Source organism: Dendrobates tinctorius, unplaced genomic scaffold (assembly GCF_039654945.1).
Source record: "Dendrobates tinctorius isolate UK_male_01 unplaced genomic scaffold, ASM3965494v1 ptg000311l, whole genome shotgun sequence".
NCBI lineage: Eukaryota > Metazoa > Chordata > Amphibia > Anura > Dendrobatidae > Dendrobates > Dendrobates tinctorius.
Genome location: NW_027361978.1, coordinates 460,779 through 485,272, shown reverse-complemented (window position 1 = coordinate 485,272; position 24,494 = coordinate 460,779). Strand labels below are relative to the sequence as shown.

Here is a 24,494-nt window from a genome sequence, read left to right as displayed (position 1 = left end):
TATCAGTACTGGAGAGTTATAAGATGTGTTGTGAGTTCATTTTCCCCTTCACTGTCGATGTTTGATGAACTCCCTCTTCTGGTGAAGGAAGGTAGTGAGGCTGATTACCAAACACCTGATCTGGTAGATGATGACTGGGTAACAGGAAATTCTGACTGGATATAAGGCAGTCGACGCCCTTCTGAGTCGCTGGTGATTTCTCTGCTGGATTCTTGGAGACCAGTCTGATTCTTGCTTCCCAAAGATAAGTTTTTGCTCTGCTATTGAACTTATTAGTTTTGTTTTGTTTACCTTGTTTTTTGGAGTTCAGCCATCCCGGTCGGGGGTGTGCTGAGTTCCATTTTTGTCTCTGATCAGTTTGTCTCTTTGCTCTGTCTTCAGAATTTACCTGAGTGCTGATATAGTCTTTTTGAAGTCCTAGCGACTTCAGTGCCTTTTTTTCCTATCAGACGGTTGGGACATTTTTGGTAGGGTTTTTTACGGATTGCAGACAGCAGCTTTTCTATCCTGTCCTTTTTAGTTAGCTTGGGCCCCATCGTTTGCTCAACCTATCTGTGTTGGTGTTTTCATCTTGCTTCACCGTCATTATATGTTGGGGGCTGCCTATTGCTTTGGGGTCTGCTCTGGGGCAGTTTAGATTTTCCCTTTCTTTCTTTAGGCCTATTTAGTTCTCCGGCTGTGTTCGAGGGGTCTAGGGCATTGTAGGAACCCCCTACGGCTACTGTTAGTTGTTGTGGATAGGATCAGGGGTCTGCAATCCGATAGCTACCAACCTCTCCGGTTTTCTGGACTTAGCTTGTATTTTTGTTTTTTCGTCCTTCAGTAACTCATTCATAACAGAATCACCAGCCATACCGCAGATCCTAGGGTACTCAATAGCAGGAAAGAATTGTAAAAAAAAAAAGTTTGTCAGAATTTTTTTTTTTGTGTGTATATTTTTTCCTCTATATCTCTGAGGCCGTAGGGGGAATTTTTTCTTCTCTCAATGGAGATAAAGCAATTGTCTGATCGTGTGGAGCAGCTCACTGCTGAAGTGCGGGGAATTTCCGCCTATCTTGCTCATTCACATGCTGCTGAACCAAAGATCCCTACTCCTGATGTGTTTTTTGGGGATCGGTCTAAATTTTTGAATTTTAAGAATTGTAAATTATTTTTTGCCTTGAAGCCTAACTCGTCGGGGAGCTCCGCGCAGCAGGTTAAAATTGTCATCTCTTTGCTGCGCGGCGATCTCCAGGATTGGGCGTTTTCTTTGAAACCTGATGATCCTACTCTTACTAATGTGAACGCATTATTTCAAGCCTTGGGGTTGTTGTATGATGAACCTAATGCTATTGATCAGGCTGAAAAGGCCCTGTTGGCATTGAGCCAGGGTCGGGATTCTGCAGAGTTGTACTGTCAAAAATTCCGAAAGTGGGCGGTCCTTACTACCTGGAATGATGGTGCCTTGGCAGCTCTCTTTCGGAAGGGTTTGTCAGAAACCGTAAAAGATACTATGGTGGGATTTCCTGTTCCCTCTGGTCTTGACGATTCTATGCCATTAGCCATTCAGGTTGATCGGCGTTTGCGTGAATGCAAAACCGCACGAGAGGTGTTGCCACCTGTTGAACAAATGTCTGAACCTATGCAATGTGATAGAGTTTTGTCTAGGGCGCAACGTCAGGAGTTCAGAAGGCGTAATAAGCTGTGTTTCTTCTGTGGTGATGCCTCGCATATTATTTCTGTCTGCCCTAAACGAGAGAAACGTTTTGCACACACATTTGCTGTGGGTGGTGTTCAACCTAAGTTTCTTCTGGCAATTACTCTGATCTGCTCCCTGTCCACATTTTCCGCTAAGGCTTTTGTGGATTCGGGAGCAGCTCTGAACCTGATGGACTTGGATTTTGCTAAACGTTGTGGATTTCCTATGACACCTCTGCGGACGCCTATCCCTTTGAGGGGTATTGATGCTACTCCTTTGGCGAAGAATAAACCTCAGTTTTGGACCCAGGTGGTAATGCGGGTTGCCCCAGACCATCAAGAGAATTGCAGATTTTTGGTGTTGCATAATTTGCATGATACCATTGTTCTGGGGTTTCCCTGGTTGCAAATCCATAATCCAGTTTTGGATTGGAAATCTGTGTCTGTGGTGAGTTGGGGTTGTCGGTGTGCCCTTAGTGAGGCTCCGTTTTTTTCCACCTCTCCTCAGTCGCATGATGTTCCTGACTATTTGGCAGATTTTTATGATGTATTTAGTGAGAATGAGTCTGCGTCTTTGCCTCCTCATAGGAGTTATGATTGTGCAATTGAACTGAGCCCGTGGTGTAAATTTCCCAGGGGTTGGCTCTTCAATTTATCTGTACCCGAGCACGAGGCTATGCGGTCCTATATTAAGGAGGCGTTGGAGAAGGGTCATATTAGACCATCCTCTTCACCCTTAGGTGCTGGGTTTTTTTTTGTGGCCAAAAAGGATGGTTCATTAAGACCTTGTATTGATTATTGTGCCCTCAACAAAATTACTGTTAAATATCAGTATCCGTTACCCCTGATTTCAAATCTATTCTCCAGAGTTAAAGGTGCTTGCTGGTTTACCAAGCTTGACCTCAGGGGGGCATATAATCTTATCCGCATTAAGCATGGGGATGAATGGAAGACGGCGTTTAATACTCCGGAGGGACATTTTGAGTACCTGGTGATGCCTTTTGGGCTCACTAATGCACCTTCTGTCTTCCAGTGCTTCATGGGGTCGTCGGTGTGACCTTAGTGATGCTCCTGTTTTCTCCACCTCTCCCCAGTCGCATGATGTTCCTGACTATTTGGCTGATTATTATGATGTATTTAGTGAGAATGAGTCTGCGTCTTTGCCTCCTCATAGGAGTTATGACTGTGCAATTGAGCTGAGCCCTGGGTGTAAATTTCCCAAGGATCGACTTTTCAATTTATCTGTACCGGAGCACGAGGCTATGCGATCCTATATTAAGGAGTCGTTGGAGAAGGGTCATATTAGACCATCCTCTTCACCCTTAGGTGCTGTTTTTTTTTTCGTGGCTAAGAAAGATGGGTCATTAAGGCCTCGTATTGACTATCGTTCCCTCAACAAAATTACTGTTAAATATCAGTATCCGTTACCCCTGATTTCTGATCTATTCTCCAGAGTTAAAGGTGCTTGCTGGTTTACAAAGCTTGACCTCAGGGGGCGTATAATCTTATTCGCATTAAGCATGGGGATGAATGGAAGACGGCGTTTAATACTCTTGAGGGACATTTTGAGTACCTGGTGATGCCTTTTGGGCTCACTAATGCCACTTTTGTCTTCCAGTGCTTCATGAATGATATTTTCCGAGACATGGTGGATAAATTTTTGATCATCTATCTAGATGATATTTTGATCTTTTCCAAGGATTGGGACTCTCATGTGGAACATGTTCGGACTGTGTTCCGGATTTTGAGGGAGAATTCCCTGTATGTCAAGGGATCGAAATGCCTTTTTGGTGTACAGAGGATTTCATTTTTGGGATTTATTTTGTCTCCGTCAACTATTGAAATGGACCCGGCCAAGGTACAGGCCATTTATGATTGGGTTCAGCCCACTTCTTTGAAGGCCCTCCAGAAGCTTTTGGGTTTTGCTAATTTTTATCGGAAATTTATAGCTAATTTTTCTGGTATTGCCAAACCATTGACTGATTTGACTAAGAAGGGTGCTGATGTGCTGAATTGGTCTCCGGAGGCTGTTTCTTCCTTTCAGGAGCTGAAGCGAAGGTTCACTTCTGCTCCGGTTTTGCGGCAACCTGATGTCTCACTCCCGTTTCAGGTAGAGGTGGACACTTCTGAGATTGGTGCAGGAGCTGTTTTGTCCCAAAAAGATCCTGTAACATCTAAAATGAATCCCTGTGCTTTCTTTTCCGGAAAGTTCTCCCCATCCGAACGTAACTATGATGTGGGGAATCGGGAACTGTTAGCCATGAAATGGGCATTTGAGGAGTGGAGACATTGGTTGGAGGGAGCTAAACATCAAGTTGTGGTCCTTACTGACCACAAGAATTTGATTTACCTGGAGTCGGCCAAACGCTTGAATCCTAGACAGGCTAGGTGGGCCATGTTTTGATTTTGTGGTCTCTTTTCTTCCTGGCACTAAGAATGTCAAATCAGACGCCCTCTCTAGGAGTTTCTTTGCTGATTCTCCTGTTGTGACCAAGCCTGCTACCATCTTAGGTGAGGGGGTAGTTCTTTCTGCCATCTCGCCCGATTTGAGACGTGCTCTGGAAGAGTTTCAGGAGGACAAACCTGAGTGTTGTCCAATTGGAAAATTGTATGTTCCTGACCAGTGGAGGAAGAGAGTGATGTCTGAAGTTCATTGCTCTGCATTGGCTGGTCATCCAGGTATTTTTGGTACTAGAGATTTGGTGAGTCGGTCTTTTTGGTGGCCCGCCTTGTCTCGTGATGTCAGGAATTTTGTGCAGTCCTGTGGTACTTGCTCTTGGTCTAAACCTTGTTCTCGCTCTAGTGGGTTGTTGATGCCTTTGCCGGTGCCCAGGAGGTCATGGACCCATATTTCAATGGATTTTATCTCTGATATGCCTGTCTATCAGAGAATGACTGTTATTTGGGTGATTTGTGATAGATTCTCTAAGATGGTCCATCTTGTACCACTCCCTAAGTTGCCATCTTCCTCAGAGTTCAGAGTTGGTGCCCTTGTTTTTGCAACAGGTGGTTCGCTTGCACGGGATTCCTGAGAACATTGTATCTGACAGAGGAGTTCAGTTTGTGTCTAGATTTTGGAGGACTTTCTGTTCCAAGCTGGGAATTCAGTTGTCCTTCTCCTCTGCGTTTCACCCTCAGACCAATGGGCAGACGGAGAGAACAAACCAGACTTTGGAGTCGTATTTGAGATGTTCTATTTCTGCTGATCAGGATGATTGGGTTTCATTTTTACCCTTGGCCGAATTTGCTTTATATAATAGAGCTAGTTCTGCCACTTTGATGTCACCTTTTTTTTGTAACTTTGGGTTTCATCCTCGATTCTCTTCAGGGCAGGTGGAGCCTTCTGCCTGCCCAGGTGTTGACACTGTGGTGGAGAGAATGCACCAGATCTGGGACCAAGTGGTGGATAAGTTGTCTCTCTCCCAGGAAAAGGCCCAGCGGTTTTCCAACCGGCATAGGACCATTGGTCCCCAGTTTAAGGTGGGTGATATGGTTTGGTTGTCAGCAAAGAATATCGCTATGAAGGTGGCTTCTCCAAAGTTTAAATCTAGATTTATTGGACCTTACAAGATTTTGGAGATTCTTAATCCAGTCTCTTTTCGATTGGCTCTTCCTGTTACATTTAAGATCCATAACGTGTTTCATAAGTCTCTGTTAAAGAGGTTTGTTGAGCCAGTAGTTCCTGTGGTGGCACCTCCTGACCCGGTATTGGTTGAAGGTAATGTGGAATATGAGGTTGAGAAGATACTGGATTCTCGCCTGGCTAGACGGAGACTCCAGTATTTGGTTAAATGGAAGGGTTATGGCCAGGAGGATAATTCTTGGGTCCCTGCATCCGATATTCATGCCGAAAGATTGGTTCGTGCCTTTCATCGGGCCCATCCTGATCGCCCTGGTGGCTTGGATGAGGGTTCGGTGACCCCTCCTCAAGGGGGAGGTACTGTTGTGAGTTCATTTTCCCCTTCACCGTCGATGTCTGATGAACTCCCTCTCCTGGTGAAGGAAGGTAGTGAGGCTGATTACCAAACACCTGATCTGGTAGATGATGACTGGGTAACAGGAAATTCTGACTGGATATAAGGCAGCCAACGCCCTTCTGAGTCGCTGGTGATTTCTCTGCTGGATTCTTGGAGACCAGTCTGATTCCTGCTTCCCAAAGATAAGTTTTTGCTCTGCTATTGAACTTATTAGTTTTGTTTTGTTTACCTTGTTTTTTTGGAGTTCAGCCATCCTCGGTCGGGGGTGTGCTGAGTTCCATTTTTGTCTCTGATCAGTTTGTCTCTTTGCTCTGTCTTCAGAATTTACCTGAGTGCTGATATAGTCTTTTTGAAGTCCTAGCGACTTCAGGGCCTGTTTTTCCTATCAGTCGGTTGGGACATTTTTTGGTAGGGTTTTTTACGGACTGCAGACAGCAGCTTTTCTATCCTGTCCTTTTTAGTTAGCTTGGGCCCCATCGTTTGCTCAACCTGTCTTTCTATCTGTGTTGGTGTTTTCATCTTGCTTCACCGTCATTATATGTTGGGGGCTGCCTATTGCTTTGGGGTCTGCTCTGGGGCAGTTTAGATTTTCCCTTTCTTTCTTTAGGCCTATTTAGTTCTCCGGCTGTGTTTGAGGGGTCTAGGGCATCGTAGGAACCCCCTACGGCTACTGTTAGTTGTTGTGGTTAGGATCAGGGGTCTGCAATCCGATAGCTACCAACCTCTCCGGTTTTCTGGACTTAGCTTGTATTTTTGTTTTTTCCTCCTTCGGTGACTCATTCATAACAAAGATGGGCTGATATCAGTCACATATGGTATCATGTCTGGGGGTTATATCAGTACTGGAGCGTTATAAGAGGGGCTGATATCAGTCACATATGATGTAATGTCTGGGGGTTAGATCAGTACTGGAGCGTTATAAGAGGGGCTGATATAAGTCACATATGGTATAATGTCTGGGGGTTATATCAGTACTGGAGCGTTATAAGAGGCTGATATCATTCACATATGGTGTAATGTCTGGGGGTTATATCAGTACTGGAGCGCTATAAGAGGGGCTGATATCAGTCACATATGGTGTAATGTCTGGGGGTTATATCAGTACTGGAGCGCTATAAGAGGGGCTGATATCAGTCACATATGATGTAATGTCTGGGGGTTATATCAGTACTGGAACGTTATAAGATGGGCTGATATCAGTCACATATGATGTAATGTCTGGGGGTTATATCAGTACTGGAGCGTTATAAGAGGGGCTGATATCAGTCACATATGGTGTAATGTCTGGGGGTTATATCAGTGCTGGAGATGCTGTCTCTCTAATCTCACCTGCACTGTGAGGCAATACCTCATTTATCATGGCCACCAGTGCCCCCGTGGACATATGCTGTACAGCAGGAGGATTAGGCGCAGCCGATTAGAGTAGTAGTTGGGTACCTGATAGGGATGATGGTCTCTGAGACGGCCGACTCTGTCTGCGTTTCTGAAGAGCTGACCTCAGGATGAGCTTCTGTGGCTTCACTGACCACAGGCGGCCTCGAGGCGTCATCTAAGGCACAGGGTGAGTGTGAGACACGGTGGTCACCCCGTATTATAAAGCAGGACACTGGCACTTACCATGAGTGGCATCCTCCGGTGTCTGGGTGTTGGCATCTCGGAATATATCCACAGTTTCCTGTCGTTCCTCTTGGATACTTTCTGTATGTTTCGGGATCCCTGTGCGCCCCAAGGCCGCTTCTCGGGGTACCGGGGAGCTCAGTCTCCTCAGGACGTGTCTGATCTCCTGATCTGCTCGCTGGAGAGAAGCTCGGATACAATCGTCCAATCCAGCTGCGCCCCCTACAGACGGTGGCAATGTCAGTAAGTCATGTGATGCCTGTACACAGCTTCCCGCTTCTGGGTGCAGGGTCATGTGACGGTGCGGTGTACACCATACACCACCACACACACTAACTGCAGCACGATATCTGTAAACTCTGTATTCACTGAAGACATTGACAACAGTGACAGCTAGTTCTTGTAAGAGTCTATGGAGAGGGTAAGGGGAGGAGCTAGAGGTATGCCTAGAGAGGGAGCAGCTGAAGGCAGACCTAGAGGGGGAGAGGCAAGAGACAGACCTAGAGGGGGAGAGACAGACCTAGAGGGGCAGAGGCGAGAGGCAGACCTAGAGGGGGAGGAGCTGAAGGTAGACCTAGAGGGGGAGAGGCAAAAGGCAGACCTAGAGGGGGGAGGAGCTGAAGACAGACCTAGAGGGGGAGGAGCTGAAGTCAGACCTAAAGGGGAGAAGCTGAAGGCAGACCTAGAGGGGAGGAGCTAGAGGCAGACCTAGAGAGGGAGGTACTGAAGTCAGACCTAGAGGGGGAGGTACTGAAGGAAGACCTAGAGGGGGAGAGGCAAGAGGCAGACCTAGAGGGGGAGGAGCTGAAGACAGACCTAGAGGGGGAGAGGCAGACCTAGAGGGGGAGGAGCTGAAGGCAGATCTAGAGGGAGAGAGGCAAGAGGCAGACCTAGAGGGGGAGGTGCTGAAGGCAGACCTAGAGGGGGAGGAGCTGAAGGCAGACCTACAGGGGGAGGAGCTGAAGGCAGACCTACAGGGGGAGGAGCTGAAGGCAGACCTAGAGTGGGAAGAGCTGAAGGCAGACCTAGAGGGGAGGAGCTGAAGGCAGACTTAGAGAGGGAGTTGCTGAAGGCAGACCTAGAGGGGGAGGAGCTGAAGGCAGACATAGAGGGGAGGAGCTAGAGGCAGACCTAGAGGGGGAGGAGCTAGAGGCAGACCTAGAGGGGGAGGAGCTAGAGGCAGACCTAGAGGGGGAAGAGCTGAAGGTAGACGGGGGGAGGAAGGGGGAGGAGCTAGAGACAGAGCTAGAGGGGGGAGGAGGTGAAAGCAGACCTAGAAGGGAGAAGCTAGAGGCAGACCTAGAGGGGGGGAGTTGAACGCATCCACAGACATATTTAGTTTTTTACTATTGATTTAAAGTGACTATCACCAGTTTTTTTGTATGTAATCTGAGAACAGCACAATGTAGGAGCAGAGACCCTGATTCCAGAGATATGACACTTACTGAGCTGCTTTTCTGTTTTTATACAATTAGTGTTTTATCAGCAGGCAATCAATACGTGCTTCTTAGTCCAACCACTCCCCCAGCACTGAGTATCAACTTTTACTATACACTGTACACAGACAGCTGTGGTGTGCAGACTATACACAGCTCAGCAGTCCGAGCTCTGCTACATCTGCAGCAGAGAAGACTATCACTATCACAACTGCTGCACCCAGTGGTCCAAGTGGCAAATCGTTGGAATCAGAATCTCTATCAGATAATGTGGCAACATCCTGCTGACAAATCAGATTCTCTTTATCCCCTTCATGACATGCACCGTACATGTACTTTTGATATGGGCTCCGGCGCTGAGTCGACATCTTTCCCGGCACATGTCAGCTGCTTTTAACAGATGACATGTGTGATCCACCTGCGGCTGTTAACCCGTTAAATGCTGCTGTCAATCTCTGACAGCGGCATTTAATGTGATCACGTGGAAGCGCGTCACTGATCCCGCCCATCGGCACCTATGTCACATGACTGTGGGTCGCTGTGGTTGTCATTACTGGATTGCTATGAGCGCTGCCCAGTGGTTGGCTCTCATAGCAAGTGAGCATTTCTGCTACATACAGGCGATCTAATCATTGCCTCTATGTAGCAGAGCCGATCGGGTTATGTATGGCAGCTTCTAGTCTTCCATGGAGACTAATGAAGCATGCCAAAAGGAAAAAAAGTGTTTTTAAAAATATTTAAAAAAATAAAATCTAAGTTCAAATCACCCCCCATTTGCCCCATTTAAAATAAAACAATAAAAAAAATACACATATTTGGTATCGCCACGTTTAGAATTGCCCAATCAATATAAAAAAATTAATCCAATTGGTAAACGACGTATCAAAAAAAAAGTTAAAACGCCATAATTATGTTTTTTTGGCCGCCGCAACATTACATTAGAATGCAGTCACAGGCGATAAAAAGATTGTATCCACACTAAAATGGTATCAATAAAATTGTCAGCTCGGTGCGCAAAAAATAAGCCCTCACCTAACCCGGGATCACGAAAAATGGAGACGCTACGGGTATTGGAATACGGCGCTTTTTTTGTCTTTTTTTTTAACAAACTTTGGATTTTTTATTTTACCATTTAATTAAAAAACAACCTAGACATGTTTGGTGTCTGTGAACTTGTAATGACCTGGGAATCACAATGGCAGGGCAGTGTTAGCATTTGATGAACATGATAAAAAATTAACCAGAAACACTTGTGGAATTGCACTTTTTTTTAAATTTCACAGCACTTGAAATTTTTTTCCCGTTTTCAAGTACACGACATGGTAAAAACCAATGGTGTCATTCAAAAGTATAACTCGTCCCGCAAAAACAGGCCCTCACACGGCCATATTGACGAAAGCGAAAAATAGTTATGGCTCTGGGAAGAAGGGGAGCAAAAAACAGAAACGCAAAAACGAAAAAGGGCTGCGGCGTGAAAGGGTTAAAAAGTCACTGTCCTTTCAGAAGAAGTTGCAGCAGAATGTTTGTGTCTGCCTCTAGCTCCTCCCCCGGTGTCTGCCTTTAGCTCATCACCTCTGGGTCTGCCTCTAGTTCCTCCCCCCGGTGTCTGCCTCTAGCTCATCACCTCTGGGTCTGCCTCTAGCTCCTCCCCAGGTGTCTGCCTCTAGCTCATCACCTCTGGGTCTGCCTCTAGCTCCTCCCCCCAGTGTCTGCCTCTAGCTCATCACCTCTGGGTCTGCCTCTAGCTCCTCCTTCCGGTGTCTGCCTCTAGTTCATCACCTCTGGGTCTGCCTCTAGCTCCTCCCCCAGTGTCTGCCTCTAGTTCATCACCTCTGGGTCTGCCTCTAGCTCCTCTCCCGGTGTCTGCCTCTAGCTCATCCCCTCTGGGTCTGCCTCTAGCTCCTCCCCCCGGTGTCTGTCTCTAGCTCATCACCTCTGGGTCTGCCTCTAGCTCCTCCCCAGGTGTCTGCCTCTAGCTCATCACCTCTGGGTCTGCCTCTAGCTCCTCCCCCCAGTGTCTGCCTCTAGCTCATCACCTCTGGGTCTGCCTCTAGCTCCTCCTCCCGGTGTCTGCCTCTAGTTCATCACCTCTGGGTCTGCCTCTAGCTCCTCCCCCGGTGTCTGCCTCTAGTTCATCACCTCTGGGTCTGCCTCTAGCTCCTCCCCGGTGTCTGCCTCTAGCTCATCACCTCTGGGTCTGCCTCTAGCTCCTCCCTCCAGTGTCTGTCTCTAGCTCATCACCTCTGGGTCTGCCTCTAGCTCCTCCCCCGGTGTCTGCCTCTAGCTCCTCCCCCGGTGTCTGCCTCTAGCTAATCACCTCTGGGTCTGCCTCTAGCTCCTCCCCCTCTTTCTGCATCTAGCTCCCCATCTGCCTTTTGCTCCTCCCTCTTCTAGCTTCCCCTCTATTTGTGTATCTAGCTCCTCCCCTTGTCTCCTCCCCCTCTTTCTGCCTCTAGCTCCTCCCCCTCTATTTCTGCCAATAGCTCCCCCGTCTTCCTCTAGCTCCTCCCCCTCTGTCTGCATCTAGCTCCCCTGTCTGTCTTTTGCTCCTCCCCTCTTTGTTCATCTAGCTCCTCCCCTTATCTTCCTCTAGCTCCTCCCTCTCCCAGCTCCACACAATCATATAAGCACCAACTGTGATCTTCTATCACAGTAATGAGAAACATATCTATACTGAATGCAGATGCCATTTGCTGTAATCCCGCAGTCCCGGGCGCCACTTCCTGTAATCCTGCAGTCCCGGGCGCCATTTCCTGTAATCCTGCAGCTCATCTCCACTATCAGCCATCTGTCTCTACTTCTATGCTGCTAGAGATGAACATAATTTGGAGTATGGGACGATGGTGGTCGCTGATTTATAGCATTTGTTTCTCTAAATAAAGTGACTTTTTGCTAAATGACAAAATTCCTTGTAATGGAGATTAGTTTACTGAACCGACATTGTGCATTTACCGTCCTAGCTCTGCTGATATATGCACAAGTGGGTGAGGTCAGGGAAAACGATAGCACAAGACTGGGCTCCACGCACAAGATGGCGGTGGTGGGTATATGAGGCAGGTGAGAAAGAAGAGGATGGGCGACAAACGAACAAATGGGAGGACAGCGGGTGATGCAGAGAGGGTGTGAAAGGAAGGTGACTGGAGACAGCCTTATGCAGAAGTACAGTGGCTTGTGAAAGTATTCAACCCTTGGCTGTTTACCTACTTTGTTAGAGTACAACCGGTGTGTAAATATTTTAGTAATCCGATTTGTGTGTGATTCATCAGCACTAAATGGCTCAAATTGGTCAAGTGAGAAAAATATAGGTATAAATTAAATGAATGTCATCAAATAACTAAAAACTGCCATATGCATATGTATTCACACCTTTAGCGCTGAAGCCACTAAAAATTTCCTGGTGCAAGCAATACCTTCATAAGTTCCATTCTTAGTGACAGGATGTCCCCCCGTGTGCAATCTAAGTGTCACGTGTCTGTCAGTATATACACTTTACCTTTTCTGAAAGGCCACAGAGGCAGCAACACCATTAACAAGAGGCGCCACTAACCAAAACCCATGAAGACCAAGGAGATCTCCACACTACACCACGAAGACCAAGGAGATCTCCACACAACACCACGAAGACCAAGGAGATCTCCACACAACACCACGAAGACCAAGGAGATCTCCACACAACACCACGAAGACCAAGGAGATCTCCACACAACACCACGAAGACCAAGGAGATCTAAACACAACACCACGAAGACCAAGGAGATCTAAACACAACACCACGAAGACCAAGGAGATCTCCACACAACACCACGAAGACCAAGGAGATCTAAACACAACACCACGAAGACCAAGGAGATCTAAACACAACACCACGAAGACCAAGATCTAAACACAATACCACGAAGACCAAGGAGATCTCCACACAACACCACGAAGACCAAGGAGATCTAAACACAGCACCACGAAGACCAAGGAGATCTCCACACAACACCATGAAGATCAAGGAGATCTCCACACAACGCCACGAAAACCAAGGAGATCTCCAAACACCACCATGAAGACCAAGGAGAAATCCAAACAAGTCAGGGTTGGGTTATAAAAAAAAATATCCCAATCTCTGATGATCCAGCAGAGCACCATCAAATTCATTACGGTACTATCACACAGAAAGAACATGGTACTACAACAAACCTGCCAAGAGAGGGCCACCCACCAAAACTCTCAGCCTTGGCAAGGAGGGCATTAATCAGACAGGCTGCACAGAGAGGAAAGGTAACCCTTAAGAAGCAGCAAAGTTCCCAAGCAGACTATCTGTCCATACAACCACAAAAAGCTGTACACTCTGTAGAAGTGGCCTTTATGAAAGAGTGGGCAGAAAAAAAGTCTTTACTTACACACAAAAAGTGTAAGGCTCGTTTTGAGTTTCCCAAAAGCCATGTGAGAGACTCCCTAAACGTATGGAGGAAGGTGCTGTGGTCAGATGAGAACAAAATTGAACTTTTTGGTCACCAAGGTAAACACTATGTCTGGTGCCAAACCAACACAGCTCATCACCCCAAGAACACCATCCCCACAGTGAAACATGGTGGTGTCAGCAACATGCTGTGGGGATGTTTTTCAGCAGCAGGGACAGGGAAAATGGTCCAAGTCAAGGGGAAGGTGAATGGTGCGATATACAGGGATATTCTAGAGCAAAACACGTTTCAGTCTGTGAGTGATTTGACTCAAAACATACTGCTAAAGCAACACTCGAGTGGTATAAGGGGATACATTTAAATGCTTGGGAGTGGCTGAGTTACAGCCCAGACCTGTCATGATCCATTTTTGGATCTGTGTCAGTTTGGGCTGCTCACATTTAAACTTTTTTCCTTTCTGGCCATCGGGGGTAATGTCAGTTTTTCCCCCCGATGGCCGCTGGTATTACATGTTTAATTAATCTGCTGGTGGTGACCACTCCCACCTTCCTATATAAGGTCACCTGAGGCATCAGCTGGTGTTGGTGTTACACTTCCTTTTGGATACCAATGTGGTGAAGACAGGAGCTGGCTGAGTGTAGTGGTGCTTCAGCTGAATGCTGATCTGGTGCCTTACTCTGCTGTTCGGTGCATTGCAGCAGAGAAAGCTAAGTGTTGTTTGTCTTACCTTGTCTGTTATCTTTCCTTGGTGTTATATTAGTGCAGTGATGGGACCAGTGTCTGCACTTACCACTTCCCTATTGAGGAATTGGTGCAGGGCAAATGAGGGCTAAAGTATCCTGCTCAGCGACAGGTTGAAAGAACCTATATAGGGACGTCAGGGAGATCAGGGCACATCATTAGGAGAGTGCAGGAGGTGTCCCTTTCCCGTTCCCTATAGCAGGGCCCACCGCTGTAATTGTGTCCCTGGTGTCCAGTTGTTTGGTGACCGACCGATTTCTGGGTCGTGTCACACAGGGCCAGTCACATATCGTGACAAGACCTTAATCCAATGGAGAATCTGTGGTCAGATGTGAAGATCACCACAGGAAACATCTAAGCTGAAAGAGCTTTAGCAGTTTTGCCTTGAGGAATGGGCAAAACTGTCAGTGGCAAGATGTGGAAATCTCAAAGAGACTTATCCAAAGCGACATGTGTAACAGCCCTGCTGGCGTCACTGCATGGCCTCCCATCCCCCGCACATCAACTTACCCACTGCTCCGGGTCATGCTGTGAATTCTGTCTGTTGCCAGTCCTGTGCTCTGTGCCTCTGCTCTCCTGTATGTTTCCTAGCTATGTGTGTATAGGGGGGGCGGCGCCAGCACTCTCTGGTTCTTATGCAGTCAGGGTGCACCGGTCTAATCTGTCCCTGGCCAATCACCTAGAGCCCTTGACTATTTAGTTCCGCCACACCCACTGAAACATTGCCTGTGCAATGTCTAATCTCAGTTAGTATCTTGCTGCTGAGGAAGCCATGCCCCGTTCTGTGTATTTCCTCCTTCTCTGGAGGAATACTTCTTGTCTTGCCTTGTACCTTGTCTGCCTGCCAGGAGGCTGAATATCCTGGCCCTTGAGTCTTGGTTCCAGTACCTTGTCTGTACTCTGTCCTACCTTAGTCTCCCTTTCTCCTTGTCCGTGGCTTCCTTCCTTGTTGTATCTTTCCTTGTGTCCTCCCTGTCTGTGCATCTGCACCCTTGCATCTCTGTCTGTGCATCTGCACCCTTGCAGCTCTATCTGTGCATCTGCACTGTTGCAGCTCTGTCTGTGAATCTGCACCCTTGCAGCTCTATCTGTGCATCTGCACCCTTGCAGCTCTGTCTGTGAATCTGCACCCTTGCAGCTCTGTCTGTGAATCTGCACCCTTGCAGCTCTATCTGTGCATCTGCACCCTTGCAGCTCTGTGCATCTGCACCCTTGCAGCTCTGTCTGTGAATCTGCACCCTTGCAGCTCTGCCTGCGAATCTGCACCCTTGCAGCTCTGCCTGCACGGCTCCCTAGCCGCTCTGCCTGCACGGCTCCCTAGCCGCTCTGCCTGCACGGCTCCCTAGCCGCTCTGCCTGCACGGCTCCCTAGCCGCTCTGCCTGCACGGCTCTCTAGCCGCTCTGCCTGCACGGCTCTCTAGCCGTTCTGCCTGCACGGCTCTCTAGCCGCTCTGCCTGCACGGCTCTCTAGCCGCTGCGCCTGCACGGCTCTCTAGCCGCTCTGCCTGCACGGCTCCCTTGCCGCCCAGCCTACTCCGCACTCCTGCGGCTCTGCCTACTCCACACTCCTGCCTATATCCATACCTGCACCTCCTGTGTGAACAGGTCCAAATCCTTTTCCAACATACACCACTCCCTCTTGCCTGCACCTGCTGTGTGAACAGGTCCCTACCTGCCCCTTCTCATACCACGCCAGTCTGTCCTGTGTCTCCAAGCCGTGCCCGCCTGTCCTGTCTCCAAGCTGTGCCCGCCTGTCCTGTGTCTCCAAGCCGTGCCCGCCTGTCCTGTCTCTCAGCCTGCTTGTCACTCGCACCTGTCCAGGTGTCCTGTTCCCGAGTGGGATCAGCAGCCACAGCCAGACACCACCCTGGAGTGGCACCCGGCAGCTACCTGCCGCACAAGCCTGACCTCACCATCAGAGGCTCCAGTGAAGACCGAGGTAGCTGCCGTAGTTATGCCCCTTCCAGGGTAGTCTGGTTTGTGGCACAGTGGGGCCACAACCCCCTGGCTCGCGCCACTCAGTCAAGGCGCGAGCGTGACAACATGCAACTGTAAATGCAGAGAAAGGAGGCTCTACAAGGTACTGACTTTAGGGGGGTGAATAGTTCTGCACACTGAAGTTTTCAGTTATTTTGTCCTACTTGTTTGCTTCACAGTAAAAAGAAAGCTAAAAGTTCACAGTTGTTGGAATGTTCTTTACATGAACTGATGCAAAACCTCTAACACTGAAATTCAAGGTTGTGAGGTAGCAAAACACAAAACATGTCAATGGGGTGAATACTTTCGCAAACCACTGTAGGTGTAAACAGGTCATGGGTAAGGATAAGAAACTGTGGGTGGGTTATGTAGGGGTACCTGAGGATGGACATGTAATATGGAGGTATGGGGCTTGGTGGGCGCTGGAGCCATTGGGGATGGTTGTAGAAGGAGGTGAGTACATATTGATGTAATGACTGCTGAGGTTTATTTCTCCGTCACTGCAACTGTCACTCTCCGCAAGGAGAAACCTTACTTCTTAGACCCTAGTCCAGAGCCTCTCACCTTGCCAAATGAGATCTCATACTTTGCACTGACGAGAGCCAACAGCTCGAAACACCGTGTCTGCAAATTGAGATTCTGATTTGGCTTGTATCCTAAGTCATACTACAAGACTCGTTAAAGGGTTGATTGTGACTTGTAGGATCGCTACTACCAATAGGTGGCGCTGTAGAGTAAAAGTCCTCTTTCTTTCTGAAGAGGCAATTTGCATATTATTTTCCCAGAGGAGCATTGCACGGCGAATAAGTCTCCTTACCTTGACAAGCCACAGCTGGCATGTCACTCTCCGCAAGGAGAAACCTTACTTCTTAGACCCTAGTCCAGAGCCTCTCACCTTGCCAAATCAGATCTCATACTTTGCACTGACGAGAGCCAACAGCTCGAAACACCGTGTCTGCAAATTGAGATTCTGATTTGGCTTGTATCCTAAGTCATACTACAAGACTCGTTAAAGGGTTGATTGTGACTTGTAGGATCGCTACTACCAATAGGTGGCGCTGTAGAGTTAAAGTCCTCTTTCTTTCTGAAGAGGCAATTTGCATGAGGTTTATTTGGTGATTTAGGGGTAGATAAATATGTTGGGTATTTAGGGATAGCTGAGGATTGACTGGTTATGCAGAGGCAGTTAATGGATCGCTGGCTGAGGATTAAGGGGTAGATGAGATGATTAGATGAGGTGGGTAATGTAAAGGAAGGTGGTCTCGGGCAGGTCAATGATAAGTAGTTGGTTAAAGTCCCGTTACATTTAGCGATGCACCAGCGTCTTCCGCCCGCGTCCATGGAGTCGCTCATCGGTGCCAGCAGGAAGCAGACGACGAGAAATGGACCATCCCGTTCTCGCGCGATCAGCGATATCCAGCGGGGAGCCGAGTCGGAGGTAAGTGTCACATGTAGCGAGATCGCTAGCGATATCACTGTTGCGTCACAAAATCGGTGACACTTTAGCGATCTCGCTATGTGTGAAGGGGGCTTTAGGTTTAGTAGGTAATGAAGAAAGGTGGGGATGAAGGGGTAAAAAAGGATTGGCAGCGGCTGGGGTACAGAGGGTGGGCAGTAGAGGTGGGGGGTACAGAAGCTGGGCATTGGAATTAGGGGAGTATGGAGACAGGGCAGTGGCTGTGGGGGGGGGTTGGAGGGCAGGAAGTGGATGTGGGGGTACAGAGGCTGAGCACTGTAATTAGGAGGGTACAGAGATTGGGCAGTGGATGTGGGGGGATGGAGGGTGGACAGTGGATGTGGGGGGTACAGAGGCTGAGCACTGTAATTAGGAGGGTACAGAGATTGGGCAGTGGATGTGGGAGGATGGAGGGTGGACAGTGGATGTGGGGGGTACAGAGGCTGAGCACTGTAATTAGGAGGGTACAGAGATTGGGCAGTGGATGTGGGGGGATGGAGGGTGGACAGTGGATGTGGGGGGTACAGAGGCTGAGCACTGTAATTAGGAGGGTACAGAGATTGGGCAGTGGATGTGGGAGGATGGAGGGTGAGCAGTGGATGTGGGGGTACAGAGGCTGAGCACTGTAATTAGGAGGGTACAGAGATTGAGCAGTGGATGTGGGGGGATGGAGGGCAGGAAGTGGATGTGGGGGTACAGAGGCTGAGCACTGTAATTAGGAGGGTACAGAGATTGGGCAGTGGATGTGGGGGGATGGAGGGTGGACAGTGGATGTGGGGGTACAGAGGCTGAGCATTGTAATTAGGAGGGTACAGAGATTGGGCAGTGGATGTGGGAGGATGGAGGGTGAGCAGTAGATGGGGGGGTACAGAGGCTGAGCATTGTAATTAGGAGGGTACAGAGATTGAGCAGTGGATGTGGGGGGATGGAGGGTGAGCAGTGGATGTGGGGGTACAGAGGTTGAGCATTGTAATTAGGAGGGTACAGAGATTGGGCAGTGGATGTGGGGGGATGGAGGGTGGACAGTGGATGTGGGGGTACAGAGGCTGAGCACTGTAATTAGGAGGGTACAGAGATTGGGCAGTGGATGTGGGGGGATGGAGGGTGAGCAGTGGATGTGGGGGTACAGAGGCTGAGCACTGTAATTAGGAGGGTACAGAGATTGGGCAGTGGATGTGGGGGGATGGAGGGTGGACAGTGGATGTGGGGGTACAGAGGCTAAGCACTGTAATTAGGAGGGTACAGAGATTGGGCAGTGGATGTGGGGGGATGGAGGGTGGACAGTGGATGTGGGGGTACAGAGGCTGAGCACTGTAATTTGGAGGGTACAGAGATTGGGCAGTGGATGTGGAGGGATGGAGGGTGGGCAGTGGATGTGGGGGTACAGAGGCTGAGCACTGTAATTAGGAGGGTACAGAGATTGGGCAGTGGATGTGGGGGGATGGAGGGTGGACAGTGGATGTGGGGGTACAGAGGCTAAGCACTGTAATTAGGAGGGTACAGAGATTGGGCAGTGGATGTGGGGGGATGGAGGGTGGACAGTGGATGTGGGGGTACAGAGGCTGAGCACTGTAATTAGGAGGGTACAGAGATTGGGCAGTGGGTGTGGAGGGATGGAGGGTGGGCAGTGGATGTGGGGGTACAGAGGCTGAGCATTGTAATTAGGAGGGTACAGAGATTGGGCAGTGGATGTGGGAGGATGGAGGGTGGGCAGTGGATGTGGGGGGTACAGAGGCTGAGCATTGTAATTAGGAGGGTACAGAGATTGGGCAGTGGATGTGGGGGGATGGAGGGTGAGCAGTGGATGTGGGGGTACAGAGGCTGAGCATTGTAATTAGGAGGGTACAGAGATTGGGCAGTGGATGTGGGAGGTTGGAGGGTGAGCAGTGGATGTGGGGGTACAGAGACTGAGCATTGTAATTAGGAGGGTACAGAGATTGGGCAGTGGATGTGGGAGGTTGGAGGGTGAGCAGTGGATGTGGGGGTACAGAGGCTGAGCACTGTAATTAGGAGGGTACAGAGATTGGGCAGTGGATGTGGGGGGATGGAGATTGGGCAGTGGATGGTAGAGTACAGTTAAGTGTGAGGAGCCTCAAGATGTAGGGAAAATGATGGAAATTTCCACATTTTGGGGGCATCTGGAAGAAATGATATCAGATGTTCTAGCTTTCTGCCCACATTTCTTATCAAGTCAGCTCTCTACTACGCAAGATGTGGAGGTCTTGGACATTACATATGCCCACTGAATTTAGTCTCCACATGCTGTAAAGCATCAGCTCATGCGACAAAGAAAAAAATAAACAATCTTAAAAACCCCCAGGAAATGCATTTATTCTCATTTGCACAAGGAAAGACTAGAAGCAATGGGATGAAACTGAATGGGAGGAGACACAAATTAGATATTAGAAAAAACTTTTTGACAGTTAGAGTGATCAATGAGTGGAACAGGCTGCCACGAGAAGTGGTGAGTTCTCCTTCAATGGAAGTCTTCAAACAGAGGCTGGACAGACATCTGACTGGGATGATTTAGCGAATCCTGCTTTGAGCAGGGGGTTGGACCAGATGGCCCAGGAGGTCCCTTCCAACTCTACGATTCTATGATTCTATGATTCTGAAAGGACAGGTCACAAATCTTTTTTTCCCATTACACTGAAGCCAGCAGCCCAACAAATCTGAGATCATGCCCCCAGGAGTGTAATGAGCCCATCTGATCACAGGCTGCGGTGGGTTCTGAGACATTTATGAGCCTGCAGAACCCAGGTAGAAAGAACAGATCCATCAACAACATCTAACCTGCAAGTACATGAAGAAAAACTGAGCATCGACAGACAATCCACTAGTGACTATACATAGGTCATATCCTGTCTCTCTAACTCCTCGTCTCTGCCTACCATCTACCCGTCCTCTCCATAGTGCTGCACTGCCTTACATCTCCTCCTCATCTGTCAACCACCCTACCCATCCTCTCCGCAATGTTGCACCACCCTATATGTCCTCCTCATCTGTCTACCACCCTACCCTTCCTCTACACAGTGCTGCACTGCCCTACATCTCCTCCTCATCTCTGTCTACCACCCTACCTGTCCTCTCCACAGTGCTGCACTGCCCTACATCTTCTCATCTGTCTACCACCCTACCTGTCCTCTCCACAGTGCTGCACTGCCCTACATCTTCTCATCTGTCTACCACCCTACCTGTCCTCTCCACAGTGCTGCACTGCCCTACATCTTCTCATCTGTCTACCACCCTACCTGTCCTCTCCACAGCACTGCACTACATCTCCTGCTCATCTCTGTCTACCATCCTACCCATCCTCTCTGCAATGTTGCACCACCCTACATGTCCTCCTCATCTGTCTACCACCCTACCCTTCGTCTACACAGCGCTGCCCTGCTCTACATCTCCTCCTCATCTCTCATCTGTTTACCACCCTACCTGTCCTATCCACAGTGTTGCACCGCCCTACATCTCCTTATCTGTCTACCACCACACCCGTCCCCCTACACAGTGCTGCTCCGCCCTATATGCCCTCCTCATCTCTGTCTACCACCCTACCCATCCGCTACATGGTGCTGTATCACCCTACATCTCCTCCTCATCTGTCTACCACCCTACCCGTTCTCTCTAGTGCTGCACCACCGTACATCTCCTCATTTGTCTACCACCCTACCAGTCCTCTCCACAGTGCTGCACTCCCCTACAGCTCCTCCACATCTGTCTACCACCCTACTCGTCGTTCTGTCCAGTGCTGCACTGCCCTACATCTCCTCCTCATCTGTCTACCACCACACCCGTCCTCTCCACAGTGCTGCACTGCCCTACATGTCCTCCTCATCTGTCTACCACCACACCCGTCCTATCCACAGTGCTGCACCGCCCCATATCTCCTCCTCATCTCTGTCTACCATCCTAACCATCCCATTCACAGTGCTGCACCGCCCTGCATCTCTTCATCTGTCTACCACTCTACTTGTCCTCTCAGCAGTGCTGCAGCACCCTAGATTTCTTTCCTCACTCATTTTCTCTACAATGCCAATGATCTCAGACTATCACGTATCATAATCTGAAACTGCCACTCCAGTCTCCAGGATTTCTCTCATGCTGCAGAAATTATCTGGAATGGAATGTCCCAATAAACCAGAATAATTCCTAACCTTCACAGATTTAGTTGTGCTCCAAAAAAACTCTTTCGTCAGTTCTACCACAACTCAGTCATCCAGATTTAATTACACTCATCATTCTATCATGCAAAGCATAGATCACATAAAGTCCCGGACTATGAAAAGAAGATGAAGGCTCCTGTCGGGGATCTATACCAGAACATCTCAGTCAAAATCAATGATCTCATAGTGACCTCACTGTGTCTGCGCTGGAGACCAAACTCATGAGCCGTCTGGATGTCTCTCTGGGTCTTACATCATCATTACATTCAAACATATTCAGTAAAGCAAGAGAAATGCAGTACAGAAATATTTACCTTTAGAAGGCTCCATAACAAAGGGCATTTAATGTAGAGAAAGACCCTGCAGCTGCGTTGGGGGTAGCAGAGAACAAGTGACAATAAGAAATTGTGTAATATATTTCACCAGAGAAATACTAAAGCAGATTCCAGCTGAGAGCAGAGGAGAATGGAGGAGTAGAGTGAGAGACTAAGGTAAAGACTCAGTTTGTGCTGCTGATTTTTAATGTGCTTTATTTCACCCCATAGCTAGATTCACAGCTACACTGCTCAGTATGTCTGTATATCATCCTGCATACTGCAGGTACTCTATAGCTAGTGGTTATTCCTATCCTAGAGCTGCCTTCACAGCCACACTGCTCAGTACTTCTGTATAATATAATAAATGCTGCAATTGCTTTTTAGTTAGTGTGTTATCCTATTCCAGAGCTGGCTACACAGCCACACTGCTCAGTATTGCTGTAATATATCATCCATATTGCTACCGCTTACAGTAAATGAATGTTTTGTGAATCTCATTGATTTCCTTGCACCAGCAGATACAATTTCTCATATTTCATTTTATGTAGGACCATGACAAATACTGAACATAGGAGGCAGACAAGTATCAATCCCCAGTAGAGGTTTATTACACTCAGCAGCACTTGTCACTGGAACATCATTTCTCTAAGGAACAAAAACATAAAATATCTGCAGAAACCTAACAGAAAAGCAGTGAGGATGTGATGCATTGTCTTCTTCGGGGCAGTAGTATTACAGACCGTGCAAGATCACTCCTGGACTTGAAGAGTTAACAAACAACAACTACCACAATCTAAATGTCATGCTGCGAGAAGAATCTGCAGAAATGACACAAGAACAAACCTAAAGTCGGCTTATAAATAAGAGGGTTTCACTGCCCGATGTGTAGACAGAGACGTGGAGAACCAGGGGTAGACCTCTTCTGCATTACAGCCACGTCCTGTCACACAAGAGATAAGCTCTGAGACCTAATAATAAATAACGTCCACGGTGAAGATCTTGTGTTGTCAGTAGATCCGTGTCCTCCAGAGCTGAGGACAGGCAGTGGAACACGGTGCAATTGTTGTCATGTATTCGGCAGCATTCATGGCATACTGCTGAGGAAATGTAATTAGTCCGTGTGATCTCTGGGACACCGCCAAAAGCAATGCACATTTTTCCAGTTCTGTATTTTAATTGACATGAACGTAGATTTGGCAGCACTGACGCGTTTCGCATCTGCCACTGACAACGGTCGATGTTTCAATGTAAACATTCAGATTTCTTTCCGACAGATCCTTTGAATTACACATGTCCAGATGGCAAAGTAAATGAAAGAAGGCTGGAAGCACCAACCATCCAAAGATGACTACAAGGAGGAGAGGCCAGTCTTTCATGGTGGCTCTTGTCCACTTCCTCATCTTGTCAACACCATTTTTTTTTTTTTGACGGAATGACACTTTAGCAATTACTGATATCATTTGTATCTAAGATTAAGTGTTCCCATTAAGACTGGAGAATTCTCTTAAAACATTTTCTGTGTCTTCTAGATCTTATGTTACTTGCCTCCTCCTCATCTTCCCAAGGAAGGTTCTGAACTTAACTTTGTGACGGGTCCTTTTTACTTATGTGTAAAGTAACTGTTTCGCCCAAGGTTCCATAACTTAGGGTTCTTGTAGAAACTTCTGTCTTAAAGCTGGGATGTCCATTATCTACTGAACATTGGACCTCGGTGCAGAAGGAGGGCTTAATATTAAAAGCTGGTTGACTGGTCGATGACGTGCCAGCAGTAGCTGCTGACATGCTAGTTTCATTCACGTGAAAGGAAACATTTGCAGATCCCATGACATTCATCCTACTCATTTTTGAGCCCACAGTGAACATGCTCCCGATACCTTCTTTTAGGTGGCTGAAGACACTCTGTCTTTGCTTCGGCACCACAGGTCTCCCCACATTTAGCAGAACAGGTTTGCCGATGGTTGGCTCACTTATTTCTGCCTGCAGTACAGAGATTTCACATGGGGTGCTTCCCGAAATGTTTGCTACATTTTCTTCACATCCATAAGTCTCTCCCTGACCAGGAATATAATCCTCAAGATCTTCTAATGTCAGAACTTTCCCATCGCAAGTGAGAATTTTTTTATCTCTGTTTCGTAAATCTTCAGTGGCTTCATCATCTACTGGGTGTTCTACCATGAAGTCTTCTACTTCTAGGGACACTATTTGGTCATGATCTCCTGATTCTACCTCAACTGGAACTTTTTGATAATTATCACTAGTATATGCTGCCACTGCTGGAGGAGACCTTTCATTTTCTGGAATATTAAAGATCTCACAAGCAGCTGATGGTGACTCTGGCTCAATGATGATACTACAACCTTCATCTACATCATCATTTTTCTCTGAGACATCCTGAGGAGAAAGATCATCCTCAGTCTCGGATCCTGGTTCTACAAGTTCATACTCCAATGATGGGATGTCCACTTCCGATAGGCTACAAGATGTTAATGAGGACTTTGACACGTCCACCAGTTTATTGTTGGAGTTGTTTGTGTTGGGATCAGAACCAGGAAAACCTCTTGATCTTGAGCCGTAATGGGTGAACTTCTTACCAGCTCGGTCGTCTTTCTCTGGCTTGGCTGGGGAAGTCCCTCTTTTTCTTGGTGGTTTTGGTGATTTTTTCACTTTGAATTCAATGATTTCTTCCACTTCAACCCAACGAGACTTCTGCTCATCAGGCCGAGC

At 48.0% G+C, this 24,494-nt stretch overlaps 1 protein-coding gene across 1 annotated transcript in view; it reads right to left on the bottom strand.

Moving 5' to 3' along the window:
- The window catches only part of OBSCN (obscurin, cytoskeletal calmodulin and titin-interacting RhoGEF), a 636,219-nt gene that overhangs the window by 181,775 nt on the left and 429,950 nt on the right, over positions 1-24,494 (bottom strand). The window contains exons 91-92 of the mRNA XM_073561015.1: positions 7,272-7,493; positions 7,092-7,203 (exon numbers count right to left, since the gene is read on the bottom strand). Coding sequence (XP_073417116.1) covers positions 7,092-7,203; positions 7,272-7,493 — 334 coding nt within the window. The remainder of the gene's footprint in view (positions 1-7,091; positions 7,204-7,271; positions 7,494-24,494) is intronic.